General features: G+C 36.2%; 1 protein-coding gene across 35 annotated transcripts in view; it reads left to right on the top strand.

The window, feature by feature from the left end:
- Window positions 1-18,687, top strand: part of DST (dystonin) — a 286,720-nt gene that overhangs the window by 144,851 nt on the left and 123,182 nt on the right. For 18 of the 35 annotated variants that reach the window (XM_072926480.1, XM_072926476.1, XM_072926483.1 and 15 more), the window contains 21 exons: window positions 92-185; window positions 514-668; window positions 1,505-1,967; window positions 2,050-2,178; window positions 2,382-2,459; window positions 2,570-2,731; window positions 2,828-2,932; window positions 4,642-4,737; window positions 5,997-6,122; window positions 6,491-6,643; window positions 6,898-7,052; window positions 7,265-7,391; window positions 7,881-8,064; window positions 8,959-9,116; window positions 9,437-9,615; window positions 9,828-9,966; window positions 10,758-10,951; window positions 13,295-13,457; window positions 14,143-14,226; window positions 14,315-14,422; window positions 15,154-15,252. In XM_072926480.1, coding sequence (XP_072782581.1) covers window positions 92-185; window positions 514-668; window positions 1,505-1,967; window positions 2,050-2,178; window positions 2,382-2,459; window positions 2,570-2,731; window positions 2,828-2,932; window positions 4,642-4,737; window positions 5,997-6,122; window positions 6,491-6,643; window positions 6,898-7,052; window positions 7,265-7,391; window positions 7,881-8,064; window positions 8,959-9,116; window positions 9,437-9,615; window positions 9,828-9,966; window positions 10,758-10,951; window positions 13,295-13,457; window positions 14,143-14,226; window positions 14,315-14,422; window positions 15,154-15,252 — 3,151 coding nt within the window. Of the gene's footprint in view, window positions 1-91; window positions 186-513; window positions 669-1,504; window positions 1,968-2,049; window positions 2,179-2,381; window positions 2,460-2,569; window positions 2,732-2,827; window positions 2,933-4,641; window positions 4,738-5,996; window positions 6,123-6,490; window positions 6,644-6,897; window positions 7,053-7,264; window positions 7,392-7,880; window positions 8,065-8,958; window positions 9,117-9,436; window positions 9,616-9,827; window positions 9,967-10,757; window positions 10,952-13,294; window positions 13,458-14,142; window positions 14,227-14,314; window positions 14,423-15,153; window positions 15,253-16,742; window positions 18,348-18,687 lie in introns of all 35 variants that reach the window. The other 17 variants (XM_072926460.1, XM_072926463.1, XM_072926478.1 and 14 more) reach the window with 1 other exon arrangement.

Here is an 18,687-nt window from a genome sequence, read left to right as displayed (position 1 = left end):
ATTTGTTTGTTTTTAAAGTCATGCAACTTGATTGTAAATAGAAATAACATAGTAATTATTTATTTTCCTGAAATGGTTTGACATCATCTAGATTGGAAATGCTGCAGCAAATTGCAAACAGAATTCAGCGGGACAGCCGGAGCTGTGAAGACAAACTGATACTTGCCCGGAATGCTCTGCAGTCTGTAAGTCAGACGGTGATTTTACTTGTCTGTATTCATAAATTTATAGAAGTTGAATGGCAAAAATTTCTTAAGGGCTTATGAGGGCAACCCTAATAGCTGCTACATTTATTTTCTTTGTACTGTTAAGGTAGCATGTCTTCAAAAAATTCCACAAATTGCCTAGAGTATATTCTCTTACACTTTTGTTCTGTAGTCAATTAAATGCTTCACAATTGTTTCAAGATAAGAATAAGTTTTTGGGTTTAAAAAAAAAAAAAAAAGGAAGTCTTAGAGCTGATATCTCTTTGAGTTTAGCTGCAAGGCTTATGACTTTCTCTTCTCTATTAAGGACACCAAGCGATTGGAGTCAGGGCTCCAGTTCCAACATGAAGCAGAGATAGCTGGGTATCTTCTTGAATCTGAGAATCTTCTCCGCCAGCAAGTGATTGATGCCCAAATTCTTATTGATGGAAAATACTATCAGGCAGATCAGCTTGTTCAAAGGTACTTTACAGTATATTTATATGAATAAATAAATGTCCCAAATATGGATTCCCATTATGGCAAAAATTTTCAGTTCTTTATAACTATGCATAAACTTCATGGTCTGTCACTGGGCACCCAAATATCAGATATTCTGGTGGGTGCATTGCCCACAAATGTTGAAGACAACAGGAGCTATTTGTACTTATAAAAATGAAGTCAACCCCTGGACATGACTTAATGTTTAATGTTTACTAAATATCTGTGTGTAAAGATGTTAGCTTGTTTTATTGCACATAAAACACATTTAGAATTTACTAACCTTGATTTTTTAAATAGAGGTGAGATTTCTAGTGACAGCTGTAGATGTATTAATGGGTAATAAGTGGGGTAACACTAGGTTATGTGTGGCACTGTGTACAGAGTTGGCAGAAAGAAGCATTTAAGCTGCATAATTCTGTTTTATGAAAAGTGGCTCCAAAGTTTTTTTTGGGATTCATCCTTGGACTGATTGAGATGAAGTGCATAACTCCTTGGCAGTGAACTGCAGGTGTTTGATCTACTGCAACATGTAGTGTCTTGTAAGCTTTCTTGTTTGTTGATTGTTCCCTGAAATTGTGTATAGTGCGTGTTAGTGCATATACCATTTTTTCAGTCTTTGCTTGATTTTGGCATTTATTACCTGTATAGAACTATCAGCTGATATTCCCTGTACTTTCTAATAAAAATATTTGTTTATAATATTTAAGTGCAACTAGAGTGTAAGAGATAATGTGAGCTCATATCATGATTCAGTTGATCATGATAAACCTTAATCATAATAATTATTTTTTTTTTTTTTAATTCTAATTTAATAGAGTTGCAAAGCTTCGTGATGACCTGATGGCCATACGGACTGAATGTTCTTCTGTGTACAACAAGGGGCACGGGCTGACCACAGAGCAGACAAAACTGATGATATCAGGAATAACTGAAAGCTTAAACTCAGGATTTACAACAAACCTAACACCTGAATTAAATGCTGCAATGACACAAGGTTTAACACCTACTTTGACTTCTTCCAGTTTGACATCTGGCCTCTCATCAGGTCTTACATCCAGACTGACACCAACCATCACTCCCGCTTACCCATCAGGCATCCCACCGCGGTTAATTCAGAGCTATGTGACAGGAGTGGACAGTGGGACTCTGCAAACACTCAAACTGATGCAAATCAGAAAACCTCTTATGAAATCAGCTTTTGTGGATCAGAATTTGACAGAAGAAGAGGTGAACATGAAGTTTGTCCAGGACCTATTGAGCTGGGTGGAAGAAATGCAGGTAGCAATTTTTGCAGAAACAGTCAACTTTTAATGATTTACTTTTTATAGATCATGGCTAATCTTTTCTTCCTGTTTGTAAGGTTCAACTTGATCGAGCAGAGTGGGGTTCAGATTTGCCAAGTGTTGAAAGCCATTTAGAAAATCACAAAAACGTCCACAAAGCTATTGAGGAATTTGAATCCAGCCTTAAAGAAGCCAAAATGAGTGAGGTACTGCACCATGTTCTTTATTTCTTTGATTATTTTCTTACCGAGTGATGCATAAATTAATATTTAATTTGAGAATGGTGTTTGGATTTCGCAGTTTTACCTTTATTTCTGATCTCTACATGACTTACGGTGAAATCAGAAGATCTAATGGTTCAACATATCTAACCTTTTTATTGTCTTTTGATGTCATGTACCAAATACAGATCCAAATGACTGCCCCTCTTAAACTCACTTATGCAGAAAAACTGCACAAATTGGAGAGTCTGTATTCAAAACTCTTGGTAAGTTAACCATACCTCTTCCATGTTCAGCTTTTCAGTGTGTATAATTTCTGATAAGGGATAAGCTTTAAATTCTGATTATTTTGAATCTTCTTTTCCTTTCAATAAAGAACACCTCAAGAAATCAAGAAAGGCATCTAGATACACTTCACAATTTTGTGTCTCGTGCTACTAGAGAGTTGATATGGCTGAATGAAAAGGAAGAGGAAGAGGTTGCATATGACTGGAGTGAAAGAAACCCCAATATAACAAGAAAAAAGGAATATCATGCAGTATGTATTGCTAGTGTAATGTAGAGGGAGTTATTAAATGATTTTTAATAATTAGATAGAGTTCTAAAAATTTTTTTCTTTTTATCTGAAAAAAAGGAATTAATGAGAGAACTTGATGAAAAAGAAGAAGTAATTAAATCAGTACAAGAAATAGCTGAGCAATTGCTTCTTGAAAACCACCCAGCCAGGCTAACCATTGAGGTAAGTTAGTAAAACCAGCACCAAAACAGGAAAAGTTTTGGTATTTAAAAGAGCTGAGTTTTAGGAGAAAATGGGGAAAAGAAGGCAAATGTAGAGAAAATGAAACAAGACTCTAAATTAAAGGGGCCTTCTAAAATTTCCTCTTCAGCATCTCTTTGTATTTATCTTCCAGTTTCAGAAAAGTAAAACCGCTTTTGTAAAGTTATGGTTAAACCTTGGATTGCTTAGGTGAAATCTCCTGAAACTCTAAAATTAATTGGTCTGTAGAGATGTTTCTGGTCATGCAACTTCTGGAGCTGTTGATACAAATTGCATTGACAGACTGAGGGCACAGAACAGTCCTTATGTGGTTTCTTTCCTGTTGAATTGAAAGAAATTTTAGTAAGAGCCTTTGTCATCCCTTACTGCATGTGCAGGTTCCTTGTATGATTTAGGGTTTCATAACTTACTTGTTAGTGAATTATACAACTTGTTTGGATTGTAAAAATCTGACCAGGTGATATGATTTACTTCAGGCTTGAATCTAGTTCTATGTTATATATGTAAACAATTTACAGAAAAAAATATTGTAGCTGTTGTAGGGTCATTTTCAAATGATTTTCAAAAGAGAATGTAAAACAGTTTTCCTTGTAGACCTTCAAGGAAAGAGTAGATACAGACAGTAAGTGGTAAAGACTGAAACAATAAAAAGCTGATTTATTATAGAAGAATAAAAAAAGTCAGAGGGCATGTATTTTTATTGTTATTCAGTGTGCAAGTTTACATGTGCAAAAATGGGAAACATGAAGAAAACCCCTCCCTTCCTTCCTTTTCATGATATCTACTTTGAATAATAAATGACTTTTTTTGTAACGTGGGCAATTCTATTCTTTAAAAGTATAGGCTGTTCTAATGGGCTCTTACTGATGTAGTGTAAAAATACGCTGAAAATGCCTGTTACAAAACCAGGCCATTGCAGTCACGATGACTGTGCAGGTTATGCTGTCTCAAATGATGCTATATTGGGATATTTAAAAAAATATCCTTAAAAAAATTCTCCTTTTCTACTGAGAAGTAGCTGCATTAGTTAGTGCATCAATTTCAAATTTCTGGAAGGCGATGGAAAGGCTGTTTAGAAGGGGGGATGCCCGGAGTCGAACCCCGGGATCGGAGGTGATTTCGCGCAGGCGGCAGCGCCCCCTGCTGGCGAGGGCGCGTGCGGCTCCTCAGGGGCGCCGCGCTTGGCGCTCCTGCGGCGCTGCCGCCAAAATCGGGCATCGCCCCGGGCCTGGCGCGGGCTGCCGTCCTGGGTTCGCTGCTGCTTCAGTCCACGGATTGCATCCAGGCAAGGCTCCAACTGCTCTGACTGACTAAACGGGCACACGGGGCTGTAGGCGAGCCTAGACTGGCGGAATCTCTCAGGAGCTGAGCTCCCAGCAGGAGCTGGAGTGCTCTCAGGGATTTGTTTGGCCAAATTCTGACCAGGTCAGAGGATAATGGTTTCACAGTCCCTCTGGGCAACTTTTGTTATGTTTGGCTATGCTGTGACAGGGTTTCTTTCTCACATCTAATGGGAATTTCCCTTGCTGCAGCTTAGTTTTCCAGGGTGAGGTGGTCAGGTTTTAGTTGTTTGTGTTTGCTGCATTACTTTTGTGTTTCCTAAATTCTGTAAAGGTATGCAAGTTTTAGTTTTCATTTCCATTTGTGAAATATGTCTCTCTTCTTTAAAGGCCTACAGAGCTGCAATGCAGACACAATGGAGCTGGATTCTTCAGCTCTGCCACTGTGTTGAACAGCATTTGAGAGAAAATGCTGCGTATTTTGAGGTAAGAAAGTAAATCAATCAGAATACAAATTATTTTAAGTTTTGTTCATAGTCAAAAAGTACCAACGACACCTCTAGTTGTAACTGTAGAATTGACATTTGTCTTGTACAATCACTAGATGATAAGCCATGCTCCTACATTGTTGCCACAACCTAATTTCTTCATTACAGTTATGTCAGTTCACAGCAGACGAAAATCTGGCCTGAGATTTTTTCAGTGCCTGTCGTGCACAACTGCTGTCAATGGAGATTCTGCCGATGATGCAGCATGGAGGGTGGTTAATGATGGCCATGGGAGAACATATTGTAGATGGTTATTCCAGGACTACTCAAAGCAAAATGGAATGTGCAGCATTAATAATAAATGCAGCAAAGAACACCCTGACAGCAGACACATCCCATGAAACACCCATCTGACTATCTTATTGTCACCCATTCACATACTCAGCAAATTATGAAATTACTTGCATGAACATGATAGACAGAAGAGTTTTTTTGCTAGTTTTGTTTGTTTGGTTTTAAATCTACTACTTTAAAATATTTAAATTATAAGGATGAGTCCTTAGTGTCTTCTGGGTTGTGTGGTTGAGGAGAGAGGGAGGTGATGAAAGGGTGAGATGCCTTTGGACTGAGAAGGATGAGATCCCAGATTTAGGAATGGGACACTGGAGAAGACAAAGCAATTTGAGCTCCTTGTGACAGGGGGAAGAGACTGGACTTCTGGATTTAAGAAGGGGGCTTAAGGGAGAAAATGGGATTTTCTTTCCCACTTGTGCCTATCCAAGACCCTTGTTTGGGTGTGCAGATACCCTTGCAGAACTGCCAAGTGTGGCAGCTCATTTCCCTTCCTGAACAAAACATTTGCCTCAGCTGCGATACCTGGATTTTGCAGCTAGTTTCTGTAGTTTGTAGGATTTGTCTTTGCTTTCTATATGAAAGTAATTGTAATTCCAAGGAAAATAAGATTGGCTTAATAAAATTTTTTTCATTGCAGGAATAGTCATTAACTGTAGGTTCAATAACTGCAGAATTAATTTTGTGTGTAGCACATACTGAGAATAACTGGTGTTAGCAGTAATTGTGTACCTTTTTGAAGAGTACATTTAGACATGGGATCATGAGTAGCTGAGTGTGGTGCAATGGTCACTTCAAGTGATGAGAAAAGGTTGTTCTAAAATACAGCACTTGAAATCTTCAGTGTAGCTGATTCTGCATTTTTTAGTTTGTTTAATAATAACCCAGATAATTATTTTATCCTAGTTTTTCAGCGATGCCAAAGAAGCCATGGAATATTTGAAGAATTTAAAAGATACCATATACCGAAAATACAGTTGTGATAGATCAAGCAGTCTTCATAGGCTGGAAGACCTTGTCCAGGAGTCTATGGTAAGATCTTTAGTAGGATCCTATTAGCAGGAGCTACAATGAAACAAGAAATGTCTAGATTGTGGTGGGATATAAAATGTGTTAAGATTGTTCATTTAAAGTAAAGGAAAAAATGCTGATTTTTTCAGAACTTATAAATAAATTGCGATTTTTCATAACTTTAAAACACAGTTTTATTTTTTCATATTTACAATACCAGCTATATGAAGATAGTGGCTTCAGAAAGAGAGTTTGTTTTCGTAAAATGTGTTACTTTTAGGAAACACAGTAGAAGGAGTCAAGGACAAAAAAAACCCATAACAGGTTCAAAAAGGCAGTACTGTATTCTGGACATCTCTGATGATGTATTCTTTTCTTAACTGTTCTAGGAAGAAAAAGAACAACTCTTGCAGTATAAGAGCACAGTAGCAGGCCTTGTGGGAAGAGCAAAGGCAATAATTCAGCTTAAGCCAAGGAACCCTGACTGTGTACTCAAAACATCCATTCCAATTAAAGCCATCTGTGACTACAGACAAATTGAGGTTAGGAACAAAAATTTCCTCAAACCAATTACAGATGTAAGAATTCAGCTAAAGTTTCATTAATTACCATGTTCCTGGAGAAAGCTGGGTGGTAAATTTCTTCCACCCTAGTAAACAAGAGCAAATCTTTTGGTTGGAACATTGGTTTTGTTGTTCTGTTGCCTTATTTGTTGCCAGCATTAGCAGAAGTGCTTTGTACAATTATTTTGTAATGCTTGGCTCATCAAATGATTCTGCTTTTCTGTTAATACTAGATAACTATTTACAAAGATGATGAGTGTGTATTAGCAAACAACTCCCATCGTGCTAAATGGAAAGTCATTAGCCCAAGTGGTAATGAGGCCATGGTTCCATCTGTATGCTTTACAGTTCCTCCGCCAAACAAGGAAGCAATAGATACAGCCAACAGGTAGGGACAAAGTAAAACTACCTATTTTCTGTTAACATCTACTTACATGGAACTAGGGTTAAAAGACTAGCCCACTTTTTTTGGTTGTCTTTTTTTTTTCCTTTGGAGGGGGAGGGGTTGGGGGTTTTTTTGTTGTTCCCCCCTTCCCCCCCCCCCCCCCCCCCCGTTATCATGTGTTACCCTGATCTGAAGTTGGCATTTTTTTGTTTTAGGATTGAACAGCAATTTCAGAATGTTCTGGCCCTTTGGCATGAGTCACATGTAAACATGAAAAGTGTGGTGTCCTGGCATTACCTGACAAATGAAATTGAAGTTGTTCGAGCTGGCAATGTTGCCTCGGTAAGTGAGGCAATGTTATGACAAGGAATAGCTCTTAACCATTTACTAGGAAGTCATAGGATGACTAAAACTGTGTGAGATCACACTGTTGCAAACAATATTTGCAATACCGAAAATGGCGCTTTCCTACCCAATTGATCGCTGTTACTGTTGGAAGAGGAACCTGAGATACTTCTTGAGGTGTCCCTACTTGTCCTCGCTATTGTTTGTTGCTGCATGGCATTAGATGGGAGAAATTAAGTCTGATGTAGGCTTGGTTTAACGGAGGCCTTCCCCAATGTCAAAGATGGAAAAGGATTTTATGTTGAGTGTAAATTACCAGCTGTCAGTAGACTCCAGCTAAGGAACAGTGAGCTTTCAGAACCTCAATTCTTTGACTTTGCCATCTTAGTAATTGATCAGTATTGCTTTTTGATAAAAAGGCATCACAGGAGCTGTGTGAGTGATGCCCCATTGCTGACTGTGCTTTGGGTCTATAATCTGTTGCAGATAAAGACAATGCTGCCAGGTGAACATCAGCAGGTTCTAAGCAATTTACAGTCCCGCTTTGATGATTTTGTGGAAGACAGCCAGGAGTCCAAAATCTTTACAAGCTCTGATACAGCACAGCTGGAAAGGGAAGTTAATGTTTGCAAGCAATACTATCAAGAGCTTCTGAAGTCTGCAGAAAGAGGTAAAACTTAGCTTAGAAGTGTAGAAAGATGTCCTTAGAGAAAGATTTTGTCCTTGATCCTAAGATCTCTTTTATCATGATGATATTGTTACTGGCTGTGTTCTTTTGAACAGTCATTTTAACAATGTGTGCAATTCCATTGTATAGAAGATCTTAATTTTTTTAAACTTTGTATATATTAAGCTGTATAAAAATATCGATGTGTTACGTAATATACAGAATGCTACAAAAAATTTTACACCTAAAAATTTATTATGTGCTTTACAGCTCACTGCTTAGTCCTGCGTTCCTTGTTTCTGAATACTGGAAAAACAGCTTGATTACTGTGTTGAGTTTGTAACAAAATCAGAATTTTTTTCACCCTGTTAAGGCAAAGAAAACATCCTAGCTACTTTCCTGGCTCCTCAGTTACTGCTGTCTTAACTCCAATTAACACTGTATTAATGCAGTGAGAACAGAAAGCTTAAAATAGCTCTTCTGATTCACTGTTGAGTAGTTGATGACTTAAACAAATACTGTAGTGCAAAGCTGATTACTTCATTAGCAAAGATCACTAAACTTCAGGAAAGATGTGCATCTGAAAGAGGATTTATGTCCCTGATACCACTGATTAAAAGAATTAGTCACTGAATTTAGCAATGTCATCATAGAGGTAATTCCTATGCAGAATGATCAGAGATAGTAATTTTTCATGTGTGAGGAGATCATTTAATAAAAACTAAAATTAAGAATTCCTAAGATTTGCCTTATAACCAAAATTTCAATGGAAACTGATGGCATTTTGGCCAGTCACGAAAACACCTCTAGAGCAATGACTTTATAAAGTATGAGAAGTTATGGTGAAAATGACATGATGACTTTGCTGGCTAACATATGTCTTAATTCTTTCAACAGAGGAGCAGGAAGAATCTATTTATAATCTGTACATCTCTGAAGTCAGAAATATCAGACTACGACTGGAGAGTTGTGAGGAGCGGCTAATACGGCAGATCCGGACACCAATGGAGAGGGATGATGTACATGAAAATGTGCTTAGGATTTCAGAGCAAGAGGTGAGCCTTTGAGAAAGTCTGTTTTACCTAGGAAAGGTCGTATTAAAAAAAAAAATAATCCTGACTTTTGAGTGTAAGCCAGGACGGTTTGCAGTGTACCTTGAAAAGAGGAGTCAAGTATTTAGCTTGTGTTTGTGAGCAAAAAAGATGCTGATCAATGGTATCTCCATTAGTTTGCCTATTACACGTTTCTCTTCAATTTTTTACAACGGTGTCATAAAAGAAGTCAAGGAGAGCAGACCTGTACTCATAGTGGTATGTAAAGTATATATCAGGTTGATGTAGGATGAAAGCACTATCAATCACCTTTCATTTTACAGAAACTGAAGAAAGAACTGGATCGACTCAAGGATGACTTGGGAGTCATTACAGATAAATGTGAAGAGTTTTTCAGTCAAGCTGCTGGTTCCCCTTCAGTCCCTACTCTGCGCTCTGAACTCAATGTTGTTATACAAAACATGAACCAAGTTTACTCCATGTCTTCCATTTTCATAGATAAGTATGTACTAGGCTGTCTTCCATCACCCATGCTTTAGTTTACAGTTTTCTCTTAAATTGAAACTATTAGTATGAATAATACTGATCAAGGAAAAAGGAGTTAATGTTTTAACATTGTATAAAGGGGTACCCCATGACATGAAAAGTCTGAAAAACACAAATGTTTTGAGTGTTGCTATTGATGGTTCAGTTAACAGAGGGTCTGTTTTTCAGATTAAAAACTATCAATTTGGTGCTGACGAACACCCAAACAGCAGAATCATTAGTAAAACACTATGAAACTAAGTTGTGTGAAGAAGAGGCAGTAACGGCTGACAAAAACAATATTGAAAATCTGATGGGTACATTAAAGGTAAGAACTGCTGGTGCCTTTTCATGGGCAAATCAAAAAAATAAGACAAAAGGTGTCTTGTAACACCTGATTTTGTTGTACTTCACTCTACAGTGTGTCAAACATTGGCTTGTATATTTAGTTTTAGGTGGTATTAGAATTGACATTTCAGAAAAAAATGGCAGTTTTGGAGCATTAGGATTTGGATAGGTCGAAAGCAAGTTCCTGGTGTAGCAAAATGCATTGAAGTATCTGAACTTGAAAAAGTAGCACTTGTTAATGCTGCAGTAAGGTTTTCATTGCTCTTCAGAAGGTAGCATATACTTAGGGTAACATAAACATATATTTATGTTATGTAAATTTGGCCACAATAACATTCTTTCTAATGCTTTGGCATTCTAATCAGGGATTCTTAGGAAGTTTAGCACATATCTTTGAGAAATGGAAAGATTGAAGTTCAGCATTTTTTGTTTGTAATATCAAAATTAGTTATATACAGCAAATTATGGGTAATGCTTTTTTGCAAAATAGAATGATTGGCATCTGCCTAATAATTTTTTTGAAAGCTTCTAAGGTGAGTGTGTTCATTTCATCTCTGTGTTGTGGAGATTGCTGTTACTTAGAATTATTTTGCAGTTTTATTGCTTCAGGCCCATTCTAGCGCCACTTGAGTATTTGAGCAAGCAGAAGTAAAATATTAATTGAAATATTTTTATTAATTAATTTATACAGCATACTAGTGTAAAATACTAATTTATAAAATAATGTAATAATTTAGGAGTTTTTTACAACTTTTTTTTATCACCTACTAGCAATGGAGATCAGAAGTAGATGAGAAAAGACAAACATTCCATGCTTTAGAGGATGAACTGCAGAAGGCAAAGATGATCAGTGATCAGATGTTTAAAATGCACAAGGAACGTGATCTTGACTTTGACTGGCACAAAGAAAAAGTTGATCAGTTGGCTGAAAGGTGGCAAAATGTTCATTCTCAAATTGAAAATAGGTTTGTATGACTTTTAATTATAGTCTGTTCATGTTTTATACTTTTTTTTTTTCTTTCTTAGGAAAAGCAATCTGAAATGAATATTGAAACAGGTCTGAATAGTTTTCTGAACTGTTTTTGGAATGTGCTGGGATGAAGACCTTTATTGTGCTGTTGACAACATTGCCTTAGTTTTCCACTGGAAATGTTTGTGACTGCTAAGTTCCAAAAGATGAACAACATATAGAAACTTACCACTTACCGATACACAGTGGAGATAAATTGTCATTTTTCTTTAAAAAAAACCCAAACCTGCAGAAATGGCTGGCAGTCCTATGGAAATACCATCTGTTTGTCCACAAAATTAGTTCTGATGGGCTAAATTGATGTGCTGATTCATCAGTTGTGATTGGATTCATGTTAATTTGCTTTGAATTACTCAAGTGTTAAGTCTGGAAGTTCTTAGCTTCCGTTGACTTCTGTGATAATTTTTGGTGCAATAACTTTTTGGTGAAGTGCCTTTTGTTTTTTTAAATATCCAGTAGAGATAGTGCTCTAAATTCATCCCTTTGTTGTCTCAAGTTGATACTGAGAAATGTTGCTCAAGTGCACATGCCTATGCAGATGTACTGATACAGCAGAACAAACCTACCTGTATTTCTGAAGATGCCCGTACATTTAATTCCTGGAAATGCTTTTTTCTTTAGACTCTGCGGTCCTGTTTCCTGTATGTAAAGGGAGCAGAACTGTAGAGATTGAAGAAAAAAGTATGGGCAAGTGTTGAGGTACTGTGCAGTCTGAACTTATTTCCTTTGAAAAGTACTTTAGTTTGTCATTATAGATTACCTGAACAAGAAAATTGAAGATGGTGCTGTTGATGTAGAAGTCACACAGATACTTGTTGCATTTTTTTCCTCCTTTTCTAAGGGGTGAATATACATTCAGGTGCAATATTGAAATTACTCACTTGTAATTAACTAGTTTATTTGTGTCTGTTTAACATTGCTGGAAGTTAGAAAGGAGATGGGAAAAAGGCCACTCATTTAAAGAATAGCTAGCTTAGCTGATTTTTCATCAGTTGTTAGTGTGACATAATTTAAATTATTAAACAGTCGTTTTATGAAGTAGTGAAGTGTTCTTATTTCTTCGAGAGAATAAGCATGAAGCACATACTCTACTGCCAGGACCGTATGCTCAACAGAATATGCTGAAAAATGACTGCTAATGCATAGTGTCTTCTGGTGTAAATAGGACAGATTGTGGTAACTGCAGTACAGAGCTGTAAAAAAACTGCTTTCTGCAAATATCTCTGCTTCTTCCCATCAACTTGACACTGATAGTCATTATACAAAACATATGTACAAATACTGGCTGCAGTTATGATCCTTTCTCTTTTTCATGGTTATGTACAAATATTGGCTGCAGTTATCATGATCCTTTCTCTTTTTCATGGTTATTAGCTTTAAAACATGCTTAAGTATGAAACCTGAGTGAAATAAATTCCTTCGCTTGCTCTTTTTTCATCTCCTTTTGGCATCCTAAGAGCAGCACTACAGCAATTCAAAGTATTCATTCCAAGTTGAACTGTAAAAGGTTGCATATCTCTGTTCATTCTGCAGTGTTAAGTGATCATATTTATATGATCTTTTAAGTAGAATATATTGAGTTAGACTCGATGATCCTTGTGGGTTCCTTCTAACTCCTGGCTCTGCACAGATCAACCACCAAAATCACACCATGATAACAAGAAACAGTATAAGGATCATGAAAGAAAAACTGTCGGTATCTCCCTCAGTATGGAAATTACTTTAAAGAAATACACAGACCTCTCTTTTTAGGTCAGAAACCTAAATTCAATTTCTTTTGCACATTAGGATATTTACAGTCTTCAGTTTTCGTGTAACTCTTGCTTTTTGTGGGAAGCATGGAGAGTATGGTGAACCGCTACTTGACTCCAGCATGGCACACTCCTCCTTGATTCATAGGTCACATTTTAAATACTCTCACTTCTTGTAACAGAGCTGATTGCTGTAGCAGAGCCCTCCCTCTTTCCTGGCATTTCCAGTGCTCCTGGAGTTTCAAGCAGTCAAACAGGCTAATGTGGGATATATAGAGTTTCTTGTGTGGTAGGATCTCTCCTGGACATCCTTTATGAGAAATGGAAAGCGTTCATCAAGCTGGGAGCCCTAGTGTTTGAGAAGTGAATTTGATGTTTAATTAGTGTCACACTAGTATGTTTATACTGCGAACTGTAACAGAGCTAAGACATTTGAACCCTTTAAAACTGTATTTGCCTTAGTGTTTTATTTTTTGTCTTTAATAATCATCTTCTCCCCTTTGATTTGTCTTCTAAAATTAAATCAGGTTGCGTGACTTAGAAGGAATTAATAAATCTCTGAAGTATTATAAAGATACTTACAATTCTTTGGACACTTGGATTCAACAAGTGGAAGATACTCAGCGAAAGATTCAAGAAATACAGCCCGAAAATAGCAAAGCATTGGCTAAGCAATTGAACCAACATAAGGTATGAAAGGGATGTCACTGTGGCAAACCACTGTGGTAAGCACTGACCAAAGAATTACAATATCAGTGATCTCAATATTGTTTATTAATATGAGGGGCTTATATCCATCAGCCCTTACTGTAAAGCTCCAAGTAATCACCAGATTTTGATTTTGTCCTTAATAGTGCAGCCATGAATATATTACCCAGTGACAATTGTCACTGTTTTATAGACCAGGCTGTTTGGTCCTCAAGTGTGCAAAAACATCAAAACCTTAAAACTTCTGGACTTGCCTTACCCCATAATTTCATATTCAGTGCTGCTTTTTTTATGGATGTAAAAATATTTTCATGGAAGCAGAGCTAAACTCAATATGTGTCTCCTGTGAGAAGGAAATGCAGTATAAATAGACAGGATAATAAATTATATGCATGAAATTATATATTCCTGATTTGATTTAAAGTTAATTAACCAACTATTAACCTGGCAGATTTTTTCACTACTTCTGTACTGTAAATCTGATAAAGCTGAGGACATAGGCTTGAGCATAATTACTTGTACACATATGGATAGGAGCATATTAGATAAAATAGATGTTAACAAACCATCTATTTATGTTAGATAATGTTCAATAAAGTAGAAATGTTAATTATAATGATAATAAAAATAACTTTTTAAGATGAAAATGTACATTCATATTTTACAGATGCTGGTTTCTGAGATTGAAATGAAACAAAGCAAAATAGATGAATGCCAGAAATATTCAGAACAATACTCAGCTGCTGTGAAGGTAACAATAACATTACACTTATAGTCCTACCTTTTAGTGTTGGTATCATGTGTAATGCCAATGATTTTGTATATTTTCTCTTGTACAGGACTATGAGTTGCAGACTATGACCTACAGAGCTATGGTTGACTCCCAACAAAAATCTCCAGTAAAGCGCCGAAGAATGCAAAGCTCATCAGACTTCATTATTCAAGAGGTAAATGGATTTCTTATGAGATTCAGGAAAATGTGAGTCTTTGTTTAAAACATAACAAACACAAGAATTCTGTTTTGGATTTACTAATGATTAAATATGATAATCCAAGAAAGAATTTTTTTTTCTCTGTAGATACACAATATTCTCTTGTTCCTTATGCTACATTTTGGTAGCAAGACAGTATAATGCAGCTGATTAAAAAAAGTCACCCAAATTATAGAAACCTGTATGAGAACTGTGCCTCACTAAAATTGTTTAGAACGACTTCAGGACTGGATCTTGATCACAGTAAACAAGAAGTTCACCTTGACCATAGTAAAGCCTACTGAATCATGACACTTTGACAGATTCTAAGGCAGATCAGCCTCATTTGGGTGAGAAAGATAAATCTGTTTCCCTGCTACCTGTTAAAAAGAGGAATAGTGACAAGCATGGCTTGTCCCTCCTGAAACCTTTTCTTAGAGGGTGAAGAATCATGTGACTGTGAAGTCAAATCATTGTCTTGTGTTTCTTCTTTTTATGGAGCTGCTCATAGATCCTTCGGATATATTTGTTCAAGTGCACCTTGTTGACAGAATTGAATTTTGGAATCAAAATTAGAACTTTGGATTCCACAATTTTAATTTTGAAACCAAAGTCAGGATAGGTTCTAGAGCAGTGCCTATCACTTCTTTCAAGCTTAATGGGAGTGTTTACCTCTGACACCTACCCCTCCCTTTGTTTCTCTACAGTTCATGGATCTACGGACTCGGTACACTGCCTTAGTGACCTTGATGACCCAGTACATTAAATTTGCAGGTGATTCTTTGAAAAGACTGGAGGAGGAAGAGGTATGTCATTCTCTGGCAGTCAACCAAGCAACAAGAACATCTAGGCAAACAAAGAGCAATATACCTGTTGGAATAATTCACAAAGTTACCAGCAGATGTAGAAAACTAAAATTCCTTATGTAGTGCACATTGTACGGGAATGTAGCAGTGTTAGCACTGTTATTATTCAGATAAACAAAATCCTGTACCATCCATACATTTTACCAGTTCTTCCACCTAGAAAGATCATATGATTTGTTGAATTCTCTGGAGATATAGTTTAAATTTAAATAGTAATACTTTCATTTTTAATACCCTAGGGCTTGATCTTTAGGATAAAAGCAGACATTAAGATGAAGGCAAACTCACTGCCTTCATCACCACAAAAACCCTTTGTATACATATTTTTAATATTATAGTATGCATTCTGTCCACTTAACAACCAAAAAGTTCTTTCAACAGGGAGATGATTGATTTCTGAAGTTAGTTTGATCTGTCCAGTTATTTTTTCTTTCAGCCTTTCTACTGTATTGATTCCTTGGGGTCAAACAGCATTTTATTTATGCTTAGGTTATTGAAATTAGGCAGACAAGTTACTCAAAATACATGCTTGCTGCAGAACAAACCATCCAAGTAATTAAGAGGGGAAAAAAATCTTCTAAATTTTTCACTTTCTTTTGAAAACTCTCTCAGAAAGAGATTATTTAGTCATTCTTAAGGACTACATTGTTTTAGTATAAATGGATAAAATTGGAGAACACTACCATATAGGCATAAATTGGTTCTTAATGTTCTATAATTCTGGTGCTGATTTTGTCTTTATTGGCTTTTCTTGCTATTGAATACCTCTGAACCAACACTAGCAACAGCATGTATCTTTGGGCATCATCAAGTGGTGGAGCAAACTGATGGAAATACATGATGTTTGTTGATAAGCAGCCATTATAACTGAGGATTTAGTATGACTAATAGTGATAATGGCATTGAGGATAAAAAGTCAGTTAAAGAACAAGGCTCAAGAAATCTGTGAATGTCAGTAAACTTCACATTCTTCAAGAACAAGTGGAATCTTTCAAAATATTTAGAGTTTCAGTCTGCTTTGAGTTTCCAGGGTTGCTTTTTTTTTTTAAATCAAGTACCTCCCCATCTTCCTTCCTCCTCTACCCCCTGTTGGCCTTCTAAATCTTTGGTAGCTCCTTTGAAGATAACTAAGCAAGTTTCCAGTCTCAAAATAATATAATGTTTTTTTTTTTTCTTATTAATCAGGGTAGCAAATCAGAAAAAGAATAATCTTTTTCAAAAAGAGGAATGAGAGTATTTTTCTTCTAGGAAGAAAAATTCTTCACAGACTGTAGTAACAGACCTCTGAAGTCTGTGATTCTTCCAAGATTTTCTTTTATGCCAGTCTTTTTTCCTAACTCTCAGTAATGGCATTAAGAAAACAGAGAATAAGGGAAAAATAAGATACTTTCTATCATATCTCAGTTTAATCCGTGTGCTGTCATGCTCAGTGTTTACCAGAAGAGAATCAACTCCAGCAACCTGTGAAGTCAGCTGAAGTCTTTCAACCTTTGGGATATAATGAAGATCTTGAATTGAGAGAAGAAAATAAACCTAATGAAAACATGGTGGATGCGGAATATTTGCAAAACCAGAACTCTTCCAGCAAATCTGGATACACAGAAGATAAACTGGAAATGAACAGAAGAAAATTAAATGTAGACCGATATGATAAAATCAAAACTGATAGAACATTTAAGCAACTTCTAAATTTCAGTGGTCAAGAAAGCAGCATTAGGGGCAATAAAGACAGTAAGCTACATACAGAGTGGGAGACTTTAATGGGTTTTGGTAATCAAAGTAAAGAAGAAAAAAATGGCAGAAAAGATTGTTTTGTTTCAACTGAAATCTGTGTGAGTGGGAACAATGATCCTGGTAAAATGTTAAATGAGCAAATTGCTAATGGAGAGAGACAGAAAACAGAGTGGAAATCAAAGAAGTTTACTGAAATGGAAATGATACACAAAACCACAGGAAAAAAAAATTCAAGAAAGGCATGGAGTGATGTTTCAAATAAGGAAGAATGTGAGATGCAATCAGAAACTGATTTTAAGCTAACAACGAAGAAAGCTCAAGTAGCTCAAAGAACTGCAAAGCAGGCCCTGGGTATCAGCCCTTATCAACAGCAACATTTTTCACAGAGAACTAATTGTCAGTGTCAGCATAAAGAGCATTGCTTTACAGAAAGCAAAAGCCATAATACTTTGAAATCTAAAGACAGAGAGTTTCAAGCGTGTGGTAAAAAAGATGATTCTCTTTCATGTACAACAGATGCAACATCTTTAGAGAAAGTTGCATCCTCTTTCAGAGAGCTGGCAGGGCACAATGGAAGTGAGAAAACAAAGTTAAATTTGCAATCTATGAGCAATCCAGGTGTTTATTGTAATTTTGGAAAGAATATTGACAAACTGCAGAAAGCATCTCTGGATAAAGATTACTTCCTAGTAGAAAATGAAGTCCTAGAAAAATCAAATTTAAATTCAAATAAAGCTGAGAATAAAGAGCAAGAAATTTTGGCTCTTTCTTCAAGAAATATTTCAGAGAGTCACTGTGCAGCAAAAGTCTCTGAATCCTATCCATTTGATTTTCAAGTATCACCACTGCAGAATGATCAACATTTAGGTACTGAATTGTTAGGAAATACTGGTGATTTAAATGAAAATTTAGGTGTCTCAGGAATTTTTTCTGGAGGAGAGGATTATTTTCCAGTATCAGAACATAAACTATCAAAAAAACTTTTATGTCACTATGAGAAAGTAAGTGTGAAGAAAATACCACAGGGTAATACTTATGGTTTGGAGAGCATAAATAGAAGTGGGAAGAAGCAGAGTGGAGAGGACAGGCTAGAACAGGGTCAGAAATGCAATGATTTATTGCTAGTTTCAGAAGTAGACAGTAGTGATGAGGGTAATAGCACAAAGGTCCCTGGAAAAACCACTGAACTCCAGAAAACATTTGGTGAAAAAGTAGCCATAAAAGCCTCATTTGAAAAAAAAGAAAATCAAAAAAAGAGAGAGAAAGATAATGAAGAGAAAAGGAGCACAACTGTTGTTAAGGTACCAGAGTTTTTATGCAATGCAAATGAAAGAGTTAATCTAAGAATTATTCTAGATCAATGCAAATCACCATTTGAATCACAAAATATGTCAAGGTCAAGTGATTTAAGATTGATTGAGCATAATTTAAACAATGAATATGCTAATCATGTATCAATTACTGTACATTTTGAGATGCTTGAGATTTTTAAGTTCTTAGAAATTAATCTTTGTGTTTATCTTATGCTAATGTTTGCCATCCTTTTCTCCACCTAACTGATGCTCAGCATGTTGACTAGAAAAATGAAATCTAAGAAGATGCAGTTTGTTACTGTATCTATATTTTTAGGTCTTCTTTTTC

Source organism: Taeniopygia guttata, chromosome 3 (genome assembly GCF_048771995.1).
Source record: "Taeniopygia guttata chromosome 3, bTaeGut7.mat, whole genome shotgun sequence".
In the NCBI taxonomy this organism is placed as follows: domain Eukaryota; kingdom Metazoa; phylum Chordata; class Aves; order Passeriformes; family Estrildidae; genus Taeniopygia; species Taeniopygia guttata.
This window is presented reverse-complemented; position numbering and strand designations above follow the sequence as displayed.